The sequence below is a fragment of the Mesoplodon densirostris genome, chromosome 2 (genome assembly GCF_025265405.1).
Source record: "Mesoplodon densirostris isolate mMesDen1 chromosome 2, mMesDen1 primary haplotype, whole genome shotgun sequence".
NCBI classification, from domain to species: domain Eukaryota; kingdom Metazoa; phylum Chordata; class Mammalia; order Artiodactyla; family Ziphiidae; genus Mesoplodon; species Mesoplodon densirostris.
Window position 1 is genome coordinate 13,358,571 of NC_082662.1, and position 22,855 is coordinate 13,381,425.

A 22,855-nucleotide genomic window follows, 5' to 3' on the forward strand; every position below is an offset into this window, starting at 1 on the left:
GTATGGGACTCGCTGTGCTTCCTGGACTTGGGTGGCTATTTCCTTTCCCATGTTAGGGAAGTTTTCGACTATATAATCTCTTCAAATATTTTCTCTGGTCCTTTCTCTCTTCTCCTTCTGGGACTCCTATAATGTGAACATCTTTGCATTTAATGTTGTCCCAGAGGTCTCTTAGGCTGTCTTCATCTCTTTTCATTCTTTTTCCTTTATTCTGTTCCGCAGCAGTGAATTCCACCATTCTGTCTTCCAGGTCACTTATCCGTTCTTCTGCCTCAGTTATTCTGCTATTGATTCCTTCCAGTGTAGTTTTCATTTCAGTTATTGTATTGTTCATCTCTGTTTGTTTGTTCTTTAATTCTTCTAGGTCTTTGTTAAACATTTCTTGCACCTGCTCGATCTTTGCCTCTGTTGTTTTTCCAAGGTCCTGGATCATCTTCACTACCATTATTCTGAATTCTTTTTCTGGAAGGTTGCCTATCTCCACTTCATTTAGTTGTTTTTCTGGGGTTTTATCTTGTTCCTTCATCTGGTACATAGCCCTCTGCCTTTTCATCTTCTCTGTGAATGTGGTTTTTGTTCCACAGGCTGCAGGATTGTAGTTCTTCTTGCTTCTGCTCTCTGCCCTCTGGTGGATGAGGCTATCTAAGAGGCTTGATGGGAGGGACTCCTAAGTGTGCCTTTGAATCCAGGCGAATCCTTCACGAGCTAGAGGCTGAATTCAACGGGCAAACCAAAGAATAAAGTCCAAAGGGAGACGAAACTACTGAGACCACTCTGACCTGATTGATGGCAGCAGCTGCTACGTACTGCTCTCGAGGCAAAAGCCTCAGAGGTTCTCATGGTGACATGTAAAAGACGACTCAGACAACTGTAGACATGCATAATCTTTAGTATGGCCATGCTCCTAACAATTTACACACATTGCCCAGCACTTTCATTCAAGATCACGTATTTTCAAGGCCTAATTATAAATAACAGCCACCATTTATTAAGCATTTATTATGTGCCAGGCACTGTGCTGGTGCTCTTCATATACAACTTTAATTAATCCTCATGATCCTATAAAATAGAAACTATATTTATAGATAGGAAACTTGTATCCAAGATTAAGTAGTAAATAGCAGAAGGCAGAATTAGCCACAGGCCTATAGGGCTCAGGCCTGTGTTCTGAACCCCCATTTGCTATGCTGTTTCAAGACCCGGAGGCCCTGTGTCCTCATCTTTGCTTAGGAGGACAGTGACGGCGTAGATGTCATCCTGGTCCCTGGGCCTCTGCTCCAAGTTCATCACCTCTCTTGGGTCTCCAATGCAGGGTGGTACTGAGGCTCTGAAACACTGAGTCCTTCAAGCATGATGGAGAGAGCTGCTTTATTAAATGACGTCCTCAGGGACGGGCAACCTCCTAGAGGAGGAGTATCTTTCCAACTACCTTGCTTCCAACTTCAATCTCCAATTGCTTTTCATCACAGCTTGCTTGCCTTCTTTCATACTAATAAAACAGTTAAGACAATTCTATCCATTTTGTTTTATTTGTTAAACTGCTAAAAAGTCATTGGGGAAAACATAAACGAAAAATAAAATCGACAGAGATTTAAATATCAATGAAATCAAATCCACTTTTCATTCCTACACTGTTATGTGCCTAAAACGATCATCTCAGGGCAAGCCACCCAGGACCCCTGAGCCGTATGGGAAACATCACTCAGAGCACCAGCTTCCTCAGGGCACAACAGGTGGGCACTGACATGAACCCTGGTTGGTGGGAAGGGAGCAGAGCGAGGAGAGAGAGTACAGTGGAGCCAATGCCTAAGGGTTGCTTTCATTTGACAATGAACATGGTGGAGGGAGCCACTTACTGGTGACCATGCAGAACATGCCTTCTGCAGTTCATGGGGAGGCTGCATGGGGTACAGGCTTTGAAGTTCGGCTTCCTTGCCCCTGGGTGTGTTCAGATCCTCCCCACTGACTTGTGCGCTGGTAAGAGACCACAGATAATGCAAAGCAGAGCACATCACCATACCAGGATCACTACAAGGACAAGGACAGACAAACCAACCAGGAATGTCACTCTGAAGAAGCAAAGCAGAAGGAAATCCAGAAAAATAAAGTGAAAGGAAAAGGAAGCATCCCTTTGTTCTCCATCAGCTGGTGGCTTTCTGTCCTCCAAAGTCAAGACTTCAGTTGCTTTTCTTTCTTCTTCCTCTTCTTCTATTTTAAAGAGTTTGGACACAGTTCCTAGGATAGTTCTTGGTTTCAGCTCTTGATAGAAAACTCAAACATTAAAATGAAATCAATCTCTAGAGGGCCGGGAGGAGAGTAAGCCCAGTATTGCCTTACAACTAAAATTTAAGCTTGTTTTGATACCAAATGTGTGCTTCCAAATGTATGGTGGGAGCGGTGGGTGGGTGGTGGTGGTTTGCGGAACCCACCACTGAAGTGTAGCAGCAGGGCAGAAATATGAGCAAAAGTACAGAACCCTCTCTGCTGCACAGCCTGCAAAATGAGAAAACAGCAAGCTCTGTTCAAGAGGATGGGAAGAGACTAAAATTCGCACGACATCAGTGAGGTGGCCAGTGGAGTCAATGTGACATGGGGGCTCTCAAAGGCACACTTGCAGGAATGGAAGGGGGTTAAAGCTTCAAGTAGAAACAAAATGTATTTTAAATACTTAAATATGGATAAATGTTTACTTTAGGTGCTCCTGAGGGTTTAAAAAAATATTTTGTCTCATTTTCCTCAGTGAATTTTAAGACAAAATTGGCATCATGTCAAAACCAGAGTTGTGGTTAAATCTGATCTGACTGAAGCATCCATGGCGCTGTGGAAAGGGTCACCTCAGCTGAGACGCCTGAAGTTCCACTGCATGGGGTGGCTTCACAAGGGCCCGAGGAGACAATCACCTTGACTATATTGAGTCACTCTCCCAAGATGCACGGCCACAACGCCCAGGAGCCACCAGGACCAACACCACCAGGTGCGGAAGAGGCAGGTTTTCCTTAAAGAGCTGTAAACAGACAGTCTGGTTCCAAGTGGCGCAGGTAATCCTGGGATGCCATGGAGTTCCGAGGAGCCAGGTTACTTTCTAAGAGAATCATCATCTCTGTTGCCTGCCTACTTGGGGAAAGTAGAAGGAATCAACAAGTTAACAGCTGGCTTAGGAAGGCCACAGGACAAAAGGAAAGATTACAAAGTTGAGATTCTGAACTTTCAGCCTTCCTAATACTTTATATTGAAGTAGGAACTGAGTTTGGAGGCACTGTCCATGCACAAATGCAATGTCATAAACAAGGTTCAGCAATAGCAATGATGCCAAAATTGCTGATCTTCTAGGCTAGCTTTCTCTTGTGAATAAGGACCCCCGCGTGATCAAACAGTCTTTGCCAAAGAAGGACTGGCAACAGGCCCAGAGCAGAGAGTCTGGAAAGCTAAGTGCTGAGCTCTGAGCAGTTGGACACCACAGTAAGTAGGCACATGGTAGTTTCCTCATCTAAGAGAGCACATAGAGCAGTTTCTGGAACACATACCCCTCCCCATGAGCTGGCCCTTTCCTGGGCTTGGCACCAGGGGCGCTTTCCCACCAAGACCACATTGTAGAGCTAATGGCTAGGGGAAAGGATTTAACATGACGTTAACAGGAGAAAACAGACTTATCAGACAGACTGCTAAGAGCTGGCTGAGAGCCAGGACCCAGGGCCAGCTGTAGCAGGCTTGCGCTTGGGAAATGCTAACAAGAAAAAGGGGAGTGTGCGGATGAGAAATGCAGTGTTTTGAAATTTAAACCCTAAAGGCAAAATAAAAATCCTCTTTCTATTGATAAGAAATCACCAAAATAATCCACATTTAAGTGGTGCCAATGTCTCCTATGTCCAGGCCATGGTTTAGACACTGGTAACTTGTAATCTCCTGTGCCAACCAAAAAAAATGCTCTGGTTGGTTATACCTTATCTCAGAAATGACATGAAAGTAAAAACCCAAGCCTTGTTTGGGTGACAGGTAAACATGACAGTGACAAAGAAGGAGCTGCTCCCAAGGTCAGCCATGCATCAAAGAGGCCAAGCACATGATACTCAACCCAATCACCAGTCAACAGCCAGGCAGAAAAATGCATGTCATAAACAAGGACAAAAATCATTTCTAGAAGGAATTGTTATTGGGATTCTCTCCCAAGATCAATTTCCACATTCTATAAACATGGATGGGTGTGTCCAATGTGCTTTGGGAATAAAAAGAAGCCCATGAGGTAAAACAGTATCTTTTGATGCTTCAAGGATTTCTCATGATACTGGCATCTCAGAATTCCCTACGGGTCCCCTAGTGACACCAGAAAAAGGATTCCAGAAATATTTCTGAGAGATTTCTCTGGGCACCCAAGCTTAATAAAAGAAAGTGCGAAAGGTTTTAGGGCTTAAAAAAAATCCACATATTAAAGAAAAAGAGGGAGGGAGGGAGGGAGGGAGGGGTGCGGAGGGAAGGAGGAAGGGAGGAAGGAGGGAAGAAAAGCAGCCTATAAATAGAAAAGGCAGCCTCTGAGGATCAGGTTTTAAGGGAAAGAAAAAGAGAACAAATGTGGGTTTTGGCAACTGCAACGAAATATGATTGTCAGAAAATTCCACAATCAGACACCAGAATGTTTTCTGAAACATGGAGAGAGCAAAGACCAATGGACACTAGGTGTTTCTGCATAAACTTTGTTTCACGATGATCCCGGCACACAAACGTGGAACAAAATCCCTTGTTGGGTAACCTTCCTCAGTCACAAAGAGCAGAATAGGGCCAGGCATAGGGCATTACTGCAAAGAGAAGTTTTCACAGGTCCTCTGCGGGCGGGGCAGGGCGGGGAGAAGAACAGTTTTCTACAGGTTACTTTTACCCTGCCAGCCCCTGAAGCATGGGAATCTGAAACCTCTAGTCGTGCATCTTACACATGCCCTTTCTTTTTCTAACTCTAAGAAGGCCAAATAAGATTTACAGGTGGCTCTTCAGTTTCTTTAGTAAGGTTCTGGTATTAATCTATTCCCTAAATTCTTGGTCTAGTTATCAGCAAAGTAGAAAAAGGCAGCACAGCCTCTGCTAAAACACAGCAACAATTTTATCTGAACCAGGACGGAGATCTCTCCCTCTTTGTAAACAGAGTTGGCTATATAATATATATTTATATAATTCTTTTCTTTATGAAGATTTGATCCCAGCCTGGAGTGAGTGAGGTTGGGAATTGGGGTTTGGTTTATGAGAGCAATTTTGTCCTTTGTTTCCTCAATTCTCAGTCCAAATGCTTGCACGCTGGAAAACTCCAAATTAAAAGCCACAGGAAGGGACAGGGTTTTAGAACATATTATCTCTTTGCTCGCACAAAGTACAAGGCGTTTGTTTTTGGATAGTACTTCACATTCTGCTTCTTGTCCATGAGTCCTCCAAATATGATGAGTTCACCCCTGCCTTGTACCACTGTATGCAGGCTGGTTTCGGGAGGTCCAACCACAGAACTGCTATTAAATACTTTCCATTTGACTCGACCCTTCTCCTTGGTGTCTTTAATGTCCAGCACATACATCTGCATGGGCTTGCAGTTCATACTCTGGTACAAGGGTTTGCCAACATTTAGGGACTGTGGAGGGTGATGGCCCAGGCGCCGGGCAATGGGAGGTAAGGAATGTCCATCTCCTTGGGCAGGCCCTGGGCGGGGAACGGGCACTGTTTCTCCACTGCTCAGGTTCTGGCTCCCAGGGGAGCCTGGAGAAGACCCCAGAGGAGGACTTAGTGCTGCGGAGGCTGGGGGGCCTTTGGACGACATTGCTTTGATGGCTTCTAGGCTCCGACGCAGGGCACCTGGGGAAACGGCTCCTGCAAGGGCACTGGCCACATGCGGTGGGGTATGCACACCATTTGTCTGTTCAGGAGGGTGTCTCAAACTTCCCCCAACTGTTCTGTTGTCCACACCATCCATATGACTGCTACTGGAAGCAGGTTTCGGATCCCAGTTCAGATCCATTGACCCTAATCTTAGATCTTTCTGATCTGGTAGTGACCCTCGTCGGGGGGCCAAAGAAAGTCCCATTTTTAGGTCATATCCTTCAGTGGTGGATGGAGTGCTAGGAGATATAGCCTGTACAGGACTGTCCAAGGAAGAGCCACCTACAGCTGCTGATCCTGGAGATAAATTCCCACCATTGAGGATGGGAGAGCCATCGCCTCTGGCTGGGGAAAGGCTTCCTTCTCGGGAACTTGAGGGGGTCTGTCTTTGCGCTCTGGGCCTCAGTGTTCCCCAGCGGCCGTTAACACAAGGAGCTTCATCCATACTCCTTACCGGAGACTGAGAGCGGTATTCTCGAGGTTCGGGAACTAGGGCTGGAGGAGTGGCACTGATAGGTGATGGGCGGGAGTTCAAACTGGGGCTGAGTGGGGCTCGCCCACTAGGAGCCTGGCTGAAGACCACCACACACTGCCCTACCTGGAAGACAAAAAACCTGTGCTCAGTTCTTATCATCCATTTAACCATCAAACATTTTGTCATGAGCATCTGGGATGTGCCACGTGTTTTGTAGGTACCTGAGAGGTAGAGATGAAAAGAATGCAGTCTGCCCTCTAGGCTCGATGTGGGGATAGATGGGAACAATTTGTTGCTACAGGGAGACATGTGCTACCATTTGAATTATCTCTACAGAATAGGGGTAGAGTGGAGGAAGGAATCAAGTATTTGTTTGGGGGACCCTGGGGCAAGTTTTAGAGACAAAGAGATGCTTAAAGCTGGGGCTTAAAGGATAAGTGGGGCCCATGTTAAGTTTTTCCATCTAGTGGCTCATGTATGTGAGAAATACCCAAAAAGCTATGGTCAATGTCCACCTCTTTTGTGACATCAAGGGGTTTTCAATTTCCATACAAAGTTGCTTGGAAATCTGATGAGTTAATTTGGCTTTAGAGTTTAGGACCTCTCCTTCTGCTGGCCTGTCAGTTCCCTACTTACTCGGCAAGCTGGATGGCACCACAGTTCTGGGGCCCCATGGTCTTCATTTTCTACCTTGAGTGGTTGCCAGGCCCAGGGACCTGAGTGCATGTGCAACAACCAAGCATCCTTGAACAGCTGTAAGAGAAGCACCAACAACAGGACTCAGGTGTGGTACATGTTACAAAACACATACACACACAGAGCTGGAATCTCAAAGTTGTGCTGTCTGTCATAGAGTGTGTGAATTCTTCAGAAAGAATAGCAAAATCTCTAGCCATTCATTCATTCATATATTACCACTGGCCTGGCATGTGAAATTGTACTTGTGACCCCATGAATCAATTTTAAGTGGTTTTGAATTTTGCCTGTGGTTTTATGTGTGTGTATGTGTGTGTGTGTACACTGATGAAAGGGTAGATAATACATATCCAGAATGTCTGAATCTGCATTCTTTTTTTTTTTTTTTTTTTTTTGCGGTACGCGGGCCTCACACTGTTGTGGCCTCTCCCGTTGAGGAGCACAGGCTCCGGACGCGCAGGCTCAGCGGCCATGGCTCACGGGCCCAGCTGCTCCACAGCATGTGGGATCTTCCCAGACCAGGGCACGAACCCATGTCCCCTGCATTGGCAGGCGGATTCTCAACCACTGTGCCACCAGGGAAGCCCTGAATCTGCATTCTTAAATAAATTCCATGTGAACTCTGGCCATTATCCATCTGCTTTTCTGTCCCATCCCTCCTTGAAAAAATGACAGCAGCAAAACTTATAGCCCAAAGACTAAGTGGGAGTTAGGAAGACTTTAGACAGGAATATTCAATAGACGAATGTCTCTGATGAAAAGCTTCCCCCCGCAAAAAGAGAGTGGAGAAGAAGGCCAGAAAATACAAAGGCTATATACCCAAAGTGGAAAAGGTATTTTCTAAATGAAAATGCTACAGAAATGGCCTTGTACACTTTTACAAGATGAGACAGGGGAAGCAAGTTTTGAATACTTAGCAGCATGTGCATGGGAACGCCATACCAGCAATACTCACAGCATTGGGACCGCCACACCCTCCAAGGATTAAAATAGTTGCATCATCTATGACAATCTGGGGAGAGGAAGAAATTTAAAATAAACCTACAAAGACACAGGCATCTGAGCTTCCTATACTTCAGTGGTAAATGAAAATAGTCTACTCAGCTTCCAAATGAGAGTATTCTATTTACCATAAGATCTCCATTACCCAAACCATGTCAATTCTGATCCTTGTAAACAAATTACTGATGATTCACCTGAATGGATTCTTTGTTGATCAAACATTATTAACATGAGAGTGCCAACCACATAAAATGCAGGGTTCTCTTGAAAAATAAAAAAGCAAAGTAAATGCTTTCAGGAGAGGCATAATATAAAGCCAACAAAAATAATTATAACCCATTAGAAGTTGAAAAATAAATACCAGCCAAAAAGAATGATAAATTCTCCTTGGCTTCTGTATGTTGGCATCTTACCTGACTCCCTCCTCCCTCTCCTGTCCTAACTGAAAGATGCTACAGTGTTTGCTGAATAGTTATTTTAATTTCTGAGCACCTGAGATTGGCCACCTCGAGGATGAGGACTAGGGCCGGAGATGTTCGGCTTGGACCACGCCCACTGCTCGAGGTCAAGGACCCAGACATCATTGCTCCTATAAGACAAGGACAAAAGAATGAAGCAGTTGGGAGCTCTCAGGGCCCACAAGAACTGATATAAATGAAGTTACATTCATAAGGATGCCCCGCAAAGTGCCATGCTCATAGTCAGCGCTCAACTATATTTTTCTTCCCCTCCTTTCCCTGGAAAGGAGACCTTCAAACCTTTGCTCTGTCCAGTGACCCATAAGGCCTCAGTTGAGTCATGTCTGTAGCCAAACAATAATACCCAAAGCTAGAGTTAATTAATTGGTGATAGCAGGAAATAGATACTAGTCATGATACAGTCCTTCAAAGGCAAAACCCACAAGGAAGAGAAAAAAATTATTCAAAAGGCAGTTCTACCATTGTCCAGGAGATAAAGATTTATTGACTTTGGCTACAAAAGGTAATTTCACCATGGCTCATGAAAGCTGCACTTTTATCAAGGACAAATTGGCATCTCCAACCCTCAAGGGACCAGTATGGCAAGGATAGACTCCTAAATAGCAGTCTCTATTTTATGGTCCCCTCTCTATGGTCACTTATTCACACACAGAAACACAGGAGTAAGAGCTCCAATACCTTAAGCCTTAAACCCTCTCATCTGGAGGGTAGAGCTCACATTGTCTCCTCCATACTGTTTTAAAATAAGAAGATGGAAAGTACCCTAAGGGGGAATAGGGTTGGATCTGGAATGGTTTTACTGCTGACAGCTCATCAACTTCCATTTCAAAGCACAGAGGAAACAACCACTACTGCTCCTAATGCCAAAGCAGATACATAGTGATTCAGACAGACTGCTCCGGGTCTGGCCTGAGCTGGCCAGTCGTGGCCAGAGGTGGAGGACAGTGGGCAGGGAGAACCACCTCACAGAGGATGTCAGGCCTGACACGGTTTTCTTGCTCCTACCCATTCCCTCAATCCATCCTATTTGGAGAGTGAACCGTTTCCACCTGTCCTGTCAATCTACCTCTCTCCTTCTCTAAAGCCCCAAGGGTCACGAGCTGGGCCATAAAGGAGAAGAAGGAAAAGTACTCTGCTTCTTAGAGGGCGGCCTTCTGTAGGCACAGGTAGAAACAGAGAAGGTGGAGGCCCCATCAGAACTTATCCCACTGAACTGAACCACATATCAAACAAAACAGAGATTCTACATAGCCCTGATTCTATGGAGCAAGTTTTTCAACATATTGGTCTATGACTAGAATAAAAAAATGGAATACTAGGGGGTGAGATAATTATTGGATTAATTAGAACCATGCTCAGGAATACTGACCCTGACTAGTTTACTTTTCTGACCTAGTTTACTTTTCCAGGAGTATTTACGTTCAGGTTGATAGCGAGCAAACCAAATAGACTTACATTTGCCGGGATCCTAGGGAGCCACCAAAGACGATCATTTTATCGTCTATCACACAAGAAGAATGCCCAGCCATGGGAGGTGGGCCATGGGTTGTCACAATGCAGTTCCACCTAATATAAAAAGACAGGAGGAAGCCAAGAAGTCAGCCCCTCTGCTTCTGATCCTACATGTTTAAGGTGGAAAACAGTTAAGCAGGCATCCATTTAAAATGACAATCCTATCACCTTCAGTAGAGAAACTGTTAGGATAATAAATGGAGGATGTCACAAGGTATTTATGCCTTTTCTACGAATCTGCTAACGTTATATACACTTTCAACTTCTCAATGTGTATGGCTTGGAGGTAGAGTGATGAGAAAACAATGACAAGGGATTCCATTATGGTTCCTTAGCTGCTACGGCCTAGTTTGCTGAAGGAACACCACCTGCTATTTCTTCCTAGAGGCCTGATCTGATCAGTAGCGGCTGCCAAGAGCCCTGTAGGAAGTAGTCCATTACAAGGAACAGAGGTTACTGTCATTTAAAAAAGACAAGTTTGTAAAACAACTGGGAGTCAGTCTTGGGGACAAAGCGTGGAGTAAAGAATCATCTGGATCCATAGCACTCCTGGGGAATCAGTAACCAAAGCTGAAGAGCTCTCTATTCTTCAACTGTCTCATTCATTTTTCTTGGAAGAGGAATAAATGTCTTCTACATTTTCTCTTCAGAATAAGCGTTCTTAACTTCAAGTTTTAAGGGGGTCCTATAAACCCTCTGAAACCGTAGGCAAAATCTGTGCATGTGTAAAAATTTTGTTTTTCTGGGAAAAGAGTCCAAAGCTTTCGTCAAATTCTCAAAGAGATTCCTGGACACACGAAAAAAGATAAGGAATCCAAACATTTTAAACCTTCTACTCCAGATTGAAAGGATCTTATCTTTGTGGCTTACCAGTTTTTAGAGGGTGAGTAAGTATGTATTTCATCAAAGAACCTCTCTGGTTGGTGTAGGGGGTAAGGGCTTGGCCGTGTCCAACCACCAAACAGCACCAGCAGGTCCTTGTATACAACCAGAGTTGCGCCAGCTTTGGGGGAAGGATAGGACCCTGGGAGAAGTCAATAACAGCATGGTTAGGATTCAGGGCCTCACAAAAAGCCATAAGTAGGCTGTCTATAGATCACCTTTTCCTGGAAGACTGGCAAAACAGGAACCAATTCTACAAAGCATAAGGGAGAGGAGGAGACAAAACTGGGTTTGCAGGTCTGAGAGAAAATCATCACCAATTTATACGTCTTTTATAACTGAAGTAAAGAAACCTGAATTAGAGGAAAGTTACTTAGTCTCTCTCAGGCTTAGTTTGTTCACCTGAAATTAGGGATGAGAGTATATATCTCATAAGGTTGCTTTGAGTATTAAACAGTATATTCAAAGCACCTAGCACAGTGCTGGGCACATAGCAGGTACTCAATAAATGTTGACTCTCCTGTCCGTCCCTTCAATAAGCTTAACAGAGATCACAAAGGAAAGCATGTAAAGGATCCGGAGAGGAGTATATATAGAGGCTAGATACAACTTAAAAATAACTGCTGCTAACAAACATAGGTTAAAAAAAAAAAAAAAAGGAGGCAGAATGCAGTTCTCATTTGTCCTATAAATCAAATGTTAACATAGTGAACTTTGGGCCCCTAGCTATGGGCCTCACTAGCACAATGGAAGCAGACTTTCAAGGCTTTATATGAAAGCATTCCAATGAAACTGCAGCCAAGAGTGGCTACTAAGGCCCTCCAGGCTGGACCTCTGAGCTATGATGACCAAATTTCAAAACAATAGAAATTTGGCTTATGCTGGAAAACTTTACGGCTAACAAATGTCCCACAGGAGCATCATTTTTCAGAGCTTCTTGTCTTCGAAACAATAGCTATTTCTCCCAATCCCTTACTCTACCTGCCACCTTTAGTTTGCTCAAGACCAAAGTAATTTGTCTCATTCAGTATTTACTAATACTGGAATATTAAAAAGAATTTTTGTTGTTGTTAAAGCTATAGGATCTATTTTTCAAAGGAAATCTTAAGCAGAAAGAATCCCAGCAGTATATTAACATGATAGCTGTTGAGGTGCTCCAATTTCAGTGGATAACTTGGCCTCCCCCTTCAGCAAGGGGTATGGGAACACAGTTTCAAAAGCTCTGCTCAGACTGCTTTAATGGTGTCGATTACACAGTCCTGAGGTTGAGAAGAGGACTGTCTTCCCTGGGATGCAACTTAAGAGTAACAACATGAGGGAAGTCCCTGGAAGTTTAGTGGTTAGGACTCTGTGCTCTCATTGCTGAGGGCCTGGGTTTAACTCCTGGTCAGGGAACTAAGATCCCACAAGCCTCGTGGTGTGGTTGAAAAAAAAAAAAGAGTAACAACATGATTTACTAGGAAGGTACCAGCACTCAGAATGTGGAGTGAGCATCAGATATTTTGAATACTTTTCTAATAGAACACACATCAATCCAGAGCAGGATCTGAACACAGAAACAAGTCTTCTCTAGGAATGGTTCTTCCTGAGACACTAGGTGAAGTATTCCATGAGTCAGTTCTTGCTATCCTCATATCTCACAGGAATCACGACTAAGGGGGCTACTCATGATATGTTGTCTTTCATACAATCTCATGATTTCTGGTTAAGAACTTTTGCTCTCCTAGGAGGAAGCCTCCTAGCCCAACTAGAAAGCCTAACTGATACAACAGTCAAGTTAAAACGCTAGTGTTACCCCAAAATGATTTAATTTGTGAAATACCAAACAAAGCTTCAAGTTCTTGCCCCTACTTTGGAACCCCTAAGTACTGTGAAAAAGTTGGAAAAAGCTAATAAAATATGTAACAGACTTCAGCAGAGTAGTAGCTTAAAAACTTTCCAGACTAAAATTTGGATTTGAATTTGAGATACTGGAGATCCCAGCTTTTAAATTGAGTGTATAAAGTGAAGAAGCAGAGAATTCCCTGGTGGTCCAGTGGTTAGGATTCCGTGCTTTCACTGCCGAGGGCCCAGGTTCTATCCCTGGTCGTTGAACTAAGATCCCGCAAGCTGCGAGGTGCACCCTCTCCCCACAGAAAAGTGAAGCAGCATACCAAGGTTCCCCCAATAAGCAAAACATGGAAACAAACAAAAATGGGATTTTTAACTTAAAATGAGCAGTTTGTATCAAAAAAGTTTAAGTGCATATGCTTTGAATCAGAAATTCCATTTCTAGGGATTAATCTAACAAGATAAGATAGCTGGGCAAATGAAAAAAGAAAAGAAACAAGGATGCTTATTTGCAGTGTTTAAATAGATCAAGGAATATCCATATAAAAGAGTGGTTGTGAAAATTAAATGACTTAAATCACATAATGCATTTAGGACAGTGCCTGGTATTGTTATTATCACTGCTAAAGCAAATTAATACGACGTTAATACCACGTCAATTGGCCACAGACATCTGATAGTAGTGCTTTCTACATGGCACAAAGTTTATGAGAACAGAACTGAACTGGTGGACATATTTAACTACTACAATATGATTAGAGTATTCCTGGCAGAGTAACTATTTAGCTCAAGAAAGTACAATAGAAATGAAATTATAACTGATGCTACATGATATGAAAAGGAGGTCATCCCGAGTCCCAGAAAGGTAACTCAAATATACTGAATTATGATTTGGAAACAAAAACCAATGGTTAACATGATAAGACTAGTTAGGGTTTGCTCTTTCATGTGTACTATGTATTTCCTATAATATCTTTTGAAATAAATTACCAATACTTTATAAGGCAAGGCAAACCAATGTTTACCACTGCTGGGTGTAAAGAGATTACAAATGTAGTATAAGAATACATATCTCTTAAGGGGAAAAACTAGTCACAGAATCAAAAAGACTGTTTGTAAAACATAACAATATATAAAATCAAACCCAAGTAAAGACCATACTTTAGACCTGCATGCCCAACACAGTCACCATTTAGCCACATGTGCTAGTGACTACTGAATTGGAAAGTACAGATACACAACATTTCCATCATTACAGAGACAGTACTACTTTAGACAAAGGATTTTAACTTTATAAATTCTATGCCTATGTTCACACGGTATGGGGAAGGTGGTAGGGATGGATGGGTGACCTGACCGACTTTTAAGAGAAATTACAATTACTGCTACTTATAACTATTACTGGGACTTCCCTGGTGGTGCGGTGAATTCTCCTGCCAATGCAGGGGACACGGGTTTGAGCCCTGGTCCAGAAAGCTGCCACATGCCGCAGAGCAACTAAGCCCGTGTGCCACAACTACTGAGCCCATGTGCCACAACTACTGAAGACCGCGTGCCACAACTACAGAAGCCTGTGCGCCTAGAGCCCATGCTCTGCAACAAGAGAAGCCACTGCAATGAGAAACCCGTGCACCACAATGAAGAGTAGGCCCCACTTGCTGCAACTAGAGAAAGCCTGTGTGCAGCAACAAAGACCCAAACGCAAACAAAAATAAAATTAATTAATAAAAAATAAAGTTAAAAGACTTAAAAAAAACCTATTACTACTGCTACTAATGATAATGACTAATATTTACCGAGCATTTATTATATGCTAAGCACATTTCTAAGTACTCTGCATGTATTAAGTAATTTAATCCTTCCAAAACTCTAGTTTTACCTCCATTTTATGTTGTTGGGTTTTTTTTTGGCCATACCACACAACATGTGGGATCTTAGTTCCCAGACCAGGGATCAAACCCGTGCCCACTGCAGTGCAAGTGTGGAGTCTTAACCACTGGACCACCAGAGAAGTTCCTTTATTTCCATTTTACAGATGAGAATACCGAGGCATCGCTTATACTCATTCTCTAGATTGTTCTTCATGCACACAGATACATTCCTTCTGAGTAGTTACCACAAACAAGTCAGGCACCTCAAAAGGTCTGAGTGTTTCAAAGCTGAAAAAGTTCTTTCCTAAATCTTTTTTTAAAAGTTCCTTTGTATTAAAAATTTTTAAATTGAAATATAGTTGATTTACAACCTAAATCTTTTTTAAAATTTAATTTTATTTAATTTTATTTATTTAATTTTATTTATTTAAATTTATTTATTTTGCGGTATGCGGGCCTCTCACTGTTGTGGCCTCTGCCGTTGCGGAGCACAGGCTCCGGACACGCAGGCTCAGCGGCCACGGCTCACGGGCCCAGCCACTCCGTGGCATGTGGGATCTGCCCGGACCGGGGAACAAACCCGCGTCCCGTGCATTGGCAGGCGGACTCTCAACCACTGCGCCACCAGGGAAGCCCTACAACTTAAATCTTAATTAATTAAAGCCACAGACCTAGAACAGACAGAGAGATAAGTAAATTGAACAGAAGGCTATTCTTAGGATCTCTTTTTCTCCACAAGGCTCCGGGTCACACTCTACCTCTAATATAGACAAGACCCTTTATTTGTTCTCCAGGCTCTCCAAAGAAAGGTAAACTGGGACCAGTGACAATGATAAATCAATCCTTAAGAATTATCTTAAATAAGGGCTTTCTGAAATGACTTCTCAAATATCTTGACCTTTAAGAAAGCCAAAAAATTTCCCTCTACTTCTTAACCAAAGAAGTAGGAGAATCCCTTCATCCAAAATTTCCAAGGTCTGTTTTATGTCACATATGGAAGCTTTAATTTTAGCATCATACTATCTTGACAGCTATATAGAGTCATACTGAAAAGTTAAATTGTACTTCTCCATCTCAATTTATAAGGAAAGTGGGGAAAAAATTACCCTACAAGAACAAATGAAGCAGGGGGGAGGGAGGGCACAGAATTCAACATACAACCTCTGTACAGTTGGTTCAGCAACAAGAGGTCAAAGATACTGGTGTGTCAAATTTTCTGTGACCAATCATGCATGTAATGCTTACATTATTTGTTGCAAATTCGATACTTTAAAATTCTTGTTACTTGAAGAAATCAATATTATAAAGCCTTTGCCAAGAGCCCCTAATTTTATCATTTTTTAAATTTACATATTTCCTATTTTGAATTTGTTTAAAGCAAAGGGTCTTCAAATCCCCTCCCAATTATCTTAACGCAAGGTCCACAAATGAAATGAATTAAATTTATGGTGAGATCAGAGACTGCAGAGGTCAATGAATTTTGGCAATTTCTATATCTTAAAAGAATAAACAGTCTATTTATCCGAGTTCTGGAAAGCAAACAATATCTTTACCAGAATTCTTAGAAAAACAAGAAAACTCATTTTCAAATTACATACCTTTATTTGCTGTTTTAAAGTTCCAAGAAAAGCAAGCTATGTAAAGAGTAGCATTTACAAACTTTATTAAAAAACAAGCAAACAAACAAAATGACCATACATTATTGGGCAAGGAAAGTAACTTTTATATGGACTATCCCTAGATAAAATATCAGGTCCTAAACTTTGAAGAACTGCACCTATGTGCAAGCAATTCATTCCATACAGTAGCTAGAATGAAATCACATGGTTGTTTAACACACCCACCTATGACATTAGAGAGGGAATGAGTCACTGGAAATCTTGTACAGTACAGGGCAGTCTGACAACAAGACCTTCCACAGTTAAAAGGCCCATCATCATCATGGCGACATACGATGAAATAAATACCCTTCCTTCAAGAAAACTTATAAATGGAGGTTTTCTACTCATTAGGACCTTTCTCGGCCTGCCTTCAAAATATGAGGTCACTGGTGCTCTAGACAGTCTAAATATCATTGTATCACAGAAGTGGAGTTAGAAAGGGTGTCACTCCCAAGTCGGTTCTCATCAAGCACCACAGGACCAAATATGCCCGTGTCAGACTTGGACAGACATGTTACTTAAGCTCGTTCCTCCCAGAGCTGATGGTTATCCTCACCGGCTTCTTTCCCCAAACACCAAAGGCCTCTGATCACACAGGAGATATGATCAATGGAGCAAGTTTCAAAACAAGGCACAAACCAAAAAGGCATCTGTGGGAAACTGGATAATCAGATAGGCACCCTATACACAGAACTAACATTCCCTAAAATCACTAACTGGCTCACATGTTTCCCAAGACTCCTATGAAATCAGAAGAAATTTTCACATACGAAAGACAGTGGTAGAATTACAAGGCATTCTCGTTTACTTTTGCAAAGACGATGGTAAAACAGTGAAGCGATGCCAAATTCTGGTTTAGTTTCTATGCCACTTTCCCACAACTGTGGTGGCTACTCACGTAGACCCTAGTACTAGAAGAGAAGCGCGATTGTTTGACACAAGATAAAACAAGCACCCATTCTAATTGAGGGTGCCTGTATTTTATGCATGACTAAAAAGCTACTTTTACTTCTCCATACTGTGAGCATTATTTATTAATATTATTGGTTTACTATTCAGATGTTATAGTTACCATTCCCCTCGAGCTGTAGTTCTCAAACTTCAGTTGTATCAGAAGTAGCTGAAGGACTTGTTACAACACAGATTGCTGGTACACATTTCTGAGTTTCCTATTTAGCAGGTATGGGGTAGGGTCCATGAAGTTGCATTTCTAACAAGTTCCCAGGTGATGCTGATGTCTGGGGACTAGACTTTGAGAACCATGTTGCAGACTTAAATAATCCTTGGGTGAACCTGTTAGAAAATGCTCAAAGATGACATTAAAAGGGCATGTGGTCAGCCTTTTGACTTTTTCCCCAGTTTATATGATTTTCCTTAACACTGAATCTATCCAGACTTCTTCTGTACATACACTCTGTTTATGACTATATGAACATGGGTCCAAAGTGGGTTTTCCCTGCCAAGTGCTTTGATTAAAGGGGTGCTAAAAGGAACTACTTTAACATTTTCAATACACAAGTATTTCCTTGGTCATCCTCATCTACATGTTACTGAACCTACACTCTGCAAAATAAATAAGTGGAGAAAAAATGTTCCACCTACTGCTTTCAGACAAGTCACTTTAAGACTTATTTACAGCAACATAAGTGACTTGCTAATAGTTCTCCATGACTCTGAAAATAGAAAGATCTAATACTAGGAATTAGGTACTTACAAGAGGTAAAGTTTGAAAACAAGAAAACTATGAGCATGAAAAATTTTACCAAGGGAGCCTCACTAGCATGCCAATTAATCCAGAAGAAAAGTACTGGACAAAAAAATCTCCACTTCGCTCATGGAGGTACAGAATGCTTTGGTGTGTGATTTGCTTTTTTAAAAAGGGGGTCTAAATTGCTTCCTAACTGGAAGTCAAAAACTTTTCCCTGGATGCTTTCAAATAATTACTATTTTGTAGTAATGATGCCAAAGGGGACATTAAAGAATGAATAATGGGACTGAGGTTTCAGGTCATACTCTCCATCTCATATTAACAACTCTTCACTTGCACTCACTTTCTCAGGGTAGGTCCAATGAAAGGCATTCACTCGCAGCTCCAAATGAGGTACACTCATCCATCCCACACAAAACTGGCCTTGAGGGCAAAATAAGACCAGATAGGCCAGATTAACCAACAACCCTACCTCACAGTTTCTCTTCTGTGGGTACTCTTCTGTGGTAGTGAGGAGCCTGAGTTGGTGTGGGGGGTGGGGGAGGGCGTTGGGGAAGATGAGTTTTGCTGATAGGACCCAAGCTGGGTCTTGGGAAGTGGACCAAGCCCTTGGTGTGACAGAACTGTCATTATGGTAGTGTGTGAAGTGACTGACCTTGATAGCAAGAGTCAGAGGTCAAGAGAAGAATAATTTGGAGAGGTATTTCCCAGACACCACATTAGCATCTGCAATCAGAAAACCTACAGGGCACAAGAAGATAGGCTGGCACTTACAACTTAGGACGGAAGAGACCCTTTAAAGAAAAACTACTGGAGTTATAATTTAACTGCTTACATCTCTAAACTGGTTTGACTTTATAGGTAATACTTTGTAATCAGAACAAGAAAAGCATGTTTCATGGTTTTATGACTTGAGGAATTGGGAGACAAAAGGAAAACTGAGAAGAACACAATTCATGAGTATAAAGTCTGTCTTGGGCACTGTAAACACCTTGAAGACTAGTAACTATTCAGAATGGTCTCCAAAGTATGCAGCCAGGACCACAGAGGTTCTATCTGGAACACATACCAGTTTCTCTTCAGCTAATGAAAATGTTTCCAATTTAACTTCAATGTGGCCAATAATAATTATGTTGAGTCTCCTCAATTATTTACAGGCCCAGGGAAGATACAAAACTATAATGCCTATTTTAAAGAACAAAGGTAGGAGATAAATATAAAGTTACTCTTTGGCAAAGTCACTCCAGAACCCCTGAACTCCTGCTTTCCAAGACTTGATTCTAGCCAACGGGGCTCTTTAATTCTAAAATAGGGACTTAAGTTAGTCACCAAGGACATGGTACTGGATGCAAAAGAACTAAGTTCTTCTAGACATGGCTTTCTTCAGGACCAGCACATTCCTTCCCATGCTGAGCTAAAGACCCTCCTAGGGGAGGGAGGGGTGAATGGAGAGGGACATCCTTTATCTAACCTCAATCTGAGCATTCAGTACAGTGCTGAAATTATCCATTTAGAATCTCCCGATAAGATTATATTATTATATTATCCTAGAGAACAGGAACTAGTTCTCATGAAAATGTTTGCAGAACTGAACCCATCCAAGGAAGCCGAATAGTTATGGATCCCTTGTGGGCTGGGATGAGACCTGGCTCCAGTTCATCACAACCTACCCTGGAGGTATCAATGTGCCTTTCAGCAGGGGAAAGGCCAAACACTTCTTTAGGTGTTCCCCTCACACTCCAATTTTTTTTTCCTTTTCCTATTTTTTTCCTCAGTTGCAACATGGTCAGAAAGTTACTGATTGATATCAAAACAACTCACTAATATTAGAGGAAGCTTGCCTGGATCTCAGGCTTCAGGGCACACATTTCCATTATTACAATTATACCCATATCTTTAAAAACATCACTCCCTGGGTCATTTACAGAACATCCAAAACAAGAGGAACTTTTGTAATAGGCATGAGAAACTTTTAGATCCTGTATAACTATATAGGCCATAGGCATGAACAAAAAGAAATTCCCTGTTGGCAGTTTTCACTTCTAAACAAACCCACATGAAAGACCACCTGATAAATAAGGCAGCACTTATCAGTTAAAAACTAACAACATGAAAACCAGTAACAGTTCCTTGTTACCATGTTAAGTAGTCATTTGATTCAATTTCTGGGGAAGGAGATGAGGTCCAGAGTCTGAGTCTAATCTGGTAATTTGTTAATTGCAGTTCTCAGGGTTGGGGGGGCAGGTGCCCTTTTAAGTGGTTCTGTTTAGAAGTGAAAACAATGTTGCGAGTCATAAAGTTTCTGGCCTGGTAACAAAACAGGAAAATCCTAGTCAGGCAGGAGAGAGCTAAACTGAAATATGGTAGAACCTTATTTATTCTCTTCCTTAGAGGACTAAAGTTTACCCAGATTTGTGCTATGCAAATTTCCCCACTCTTCTCTCCACCAGGAGAGAATGTGTACCCACCTTAGAAAAGCATGTATTCTGGAAAAATCCCAGGATCTGAACTTTATAAACAAACAGAAAGGATTCCTTCCTTTCCTAGGGGAACCCACTGGCTCTGCACTCATTCCCATCTCCCAAGACCACCAGAGATCCAGGCTGTTCCAGGATTGCATAGGGCTAGAGGAGACATGGAGAAATCACCAACTCATAAAGAGGATTAACCAGGAACGGGTCCATGAAGCAGGAAGGAGCTAACTCAACAAAGAATTAAAAGTAGTCACTTAAGTAACATCCTATGCCTTCCTCATAGCGATTAGCACTACGGTATCTGGGCCCTGGGTGCCTTCCTACTACGAAAACAAAAAAATGGAGATGGAGATTCAAATATGTCAGAGTTATTTTAAGCAAAATCACATAATCTTTAAACAACTAGTCTTGGGCTTCCCTGGTGGCGCAGCAGTTAAGAATCCGCCTGCCAGGGCAGGGGACACGGGTTCCCGTCCTGGTCCGGGAAGATCCCACATGCCACGGAGCAACTAAGCCCACGCGCCGCAACTTGTGAGCCTGCGCTCTAGAGCCCGTGAGCCTCAACTACTGAAGCCCGCATGCCTAGAGCCTGTGCTCCACAACAAGAGAAGCCACCGAGATGAGAAGCCCGTGCACCACAACGAAGATCCAACTCAGCCAAAAATAAATTTAAAAACAAAACAAAACAACTAGTCTTAAAAATAACTTGTAACAGGGAATTCTGTGGTAGTCCAGTGGTTAGGACTTGGCGCTTTCACTGCCAGGGCCGGGGTTCAATCCCTGGTTGGGGAACTAAGATCCCGCAAGCCAAATGGCAGGGCCAAGAAAAAAAAAAAGGCAACAAATTGTGAACAGAATCCTATTTCATTAGTTTACTACTTTTCTCCTCATAAGTCATATTTCTTTTAAAAACCTACCCATCCATATAAGTCCTGGCTCTATATACATTTTATAACTTATTTAAACATCTCCATCTACTTTCTTGCACCACCAGTTATTTTCTTCTTAGTTCTTTGTATTTTCTTCGTATTGATTTGTTTATTGTCTTATAGATCTTGCTGCTTGTTCACATCTATATCTGCAGGACTTACAACAGCACTGGGCATAAATACTCAATAAACAGAGGCATGAAAATGAACAAAGGAATGAATGCACTTTTCAAGCTTTGGGAACTCGAGGATAACTTATGACCACTCTCTACACTCCTTAGCTAGGACTTCAGTATACATATAAAGGTGTATTGTATATAATCTGAACAAAAGTTATGAAATGTAGGTATTACCATGTCTACCTTATAGGTGAGGCAAATGAAATGTTAAACAACCTGTCTAAGGTCATCCAGTTACTAAGCAACCTTAGCCTGAAGAGATCAGATGCAAACCTGTGTTTTCTCGGCACAAAAACCATGCTCTTAATGGTACTACCACCAACTAGCCTTCCTCCCATCACTTGAGGTCATGAGGCCCTAATAATGAGTGTACCTTTAATTACTAGCTGAGTGGTCTTTTCTCTTCAAACCTCTAAAATACTTAGTTATATCACTATATCCTCCTACTTACAGCAAGACTAAGTGAGGAGAGAACTCTCTGGGTACTTAGTGTGTCTAGAATATTCTTTTATTTATTTATTTTTGGCTGCGTTGGGTCTTTGTTGCTGCATGCGGGCTTTCTCTAGTTGAGGCGGGCGGGGGCTACTCTTCATTATGGTGCACGGGCTTCTCATTGCGGTGGCTTCTCTTGTTGCAGAGCACGGGCTCTAGGTGCGTGGGCTTCAGTGGTTGTGGTGCACAGGCTCAGTACTTGTGGCTTGTGAGCTCTAGAGCTCAGGCTCAGTAGTTGTGGCGCTCAGGCTTAGTTGCTCCGTGGCATGTGGAATTCTCCTGGACCAGGGCTCGAACCCTTGTCCCCTGCACTGGCAAGCGGGTTCTTAACCACTGTGCCACCAGGGAAGCCCCCTAGAATATTCTTTAAAGTTGACAAGTAGGTCTTAAGTAAGAAATGAGTGCATATGTCCACAAACAAATTTATGTAAGAATGTTGACTGCAGCTATATTCAAAGTGGAAATAACCCAAGTATCCATCAACAGGAGAATGGGTTCAAAAAAAAGTGGTATATTCATGTTATGGAATACTGACAGCAATGAAAAGGAATAAACCACTGACAGATGCAACCGCATGGATGAATCTTAAAAAAAAAACCAAGATGAATCTCAAAAAAATCTCTTGGAAGTCAGAATAGTGGTTACCTCTGTGGGGAGTGGTACTGACAGGAAAGGGGCACAAGGGAGCTTTCTGAAGTGATAGCAGTATTTTGTATCTTGATCTAGGTGATCATCACATGGCTGTATACATATGTTAAAAAGTCTTTGAGTTATACACTTAAGATTTGTTCATTTTCCTATATGTAAACTGTCTT

The 22,855-nt window shown here is 42.3% G+C and overlaps 1 protein-coding gene across 1 annotated transcript in view; it reads right to left on the reverse strand.

The window, feature by feature from the left end:
• Positions 1-873: 873 nt before the first annotated feature.
• The window catches only part of FBXO42 (F-box protein 42), a 91,518-nt gene continuing 69,536 nt past the window's right edge, over positions 874-22,855 (reverse strand). The window contains exons 5-10 of the mRNA XM_060089023.1: positions 10,885-11,038; positions 9,958-10,068; positions 8,516-8,612; positions 7,977-8,033; positions 6,962-7,078; positions 874-6,448 (exon numbers count right to left, since the gene is read on the reverse strand). Coding sequence (XP_059945006.1) covers positions 5,333-6,448; positions 6,962-7,078; positions 7,977-8,033; positions 8,516-8,612; positions 9,958-10,068; positions 10,885-11,038 — 1,652 coding nt within the window. The 3' untranslated portion in view covers positions 874-5,332. The remainder of the gene's footprint in view (positions 6,449-6,961; positions 7,079-7,976; positions 8,034-8,515; positions 8,613-9,957; positions 10,069-10,884; positions 11,039-22,855) is intronic.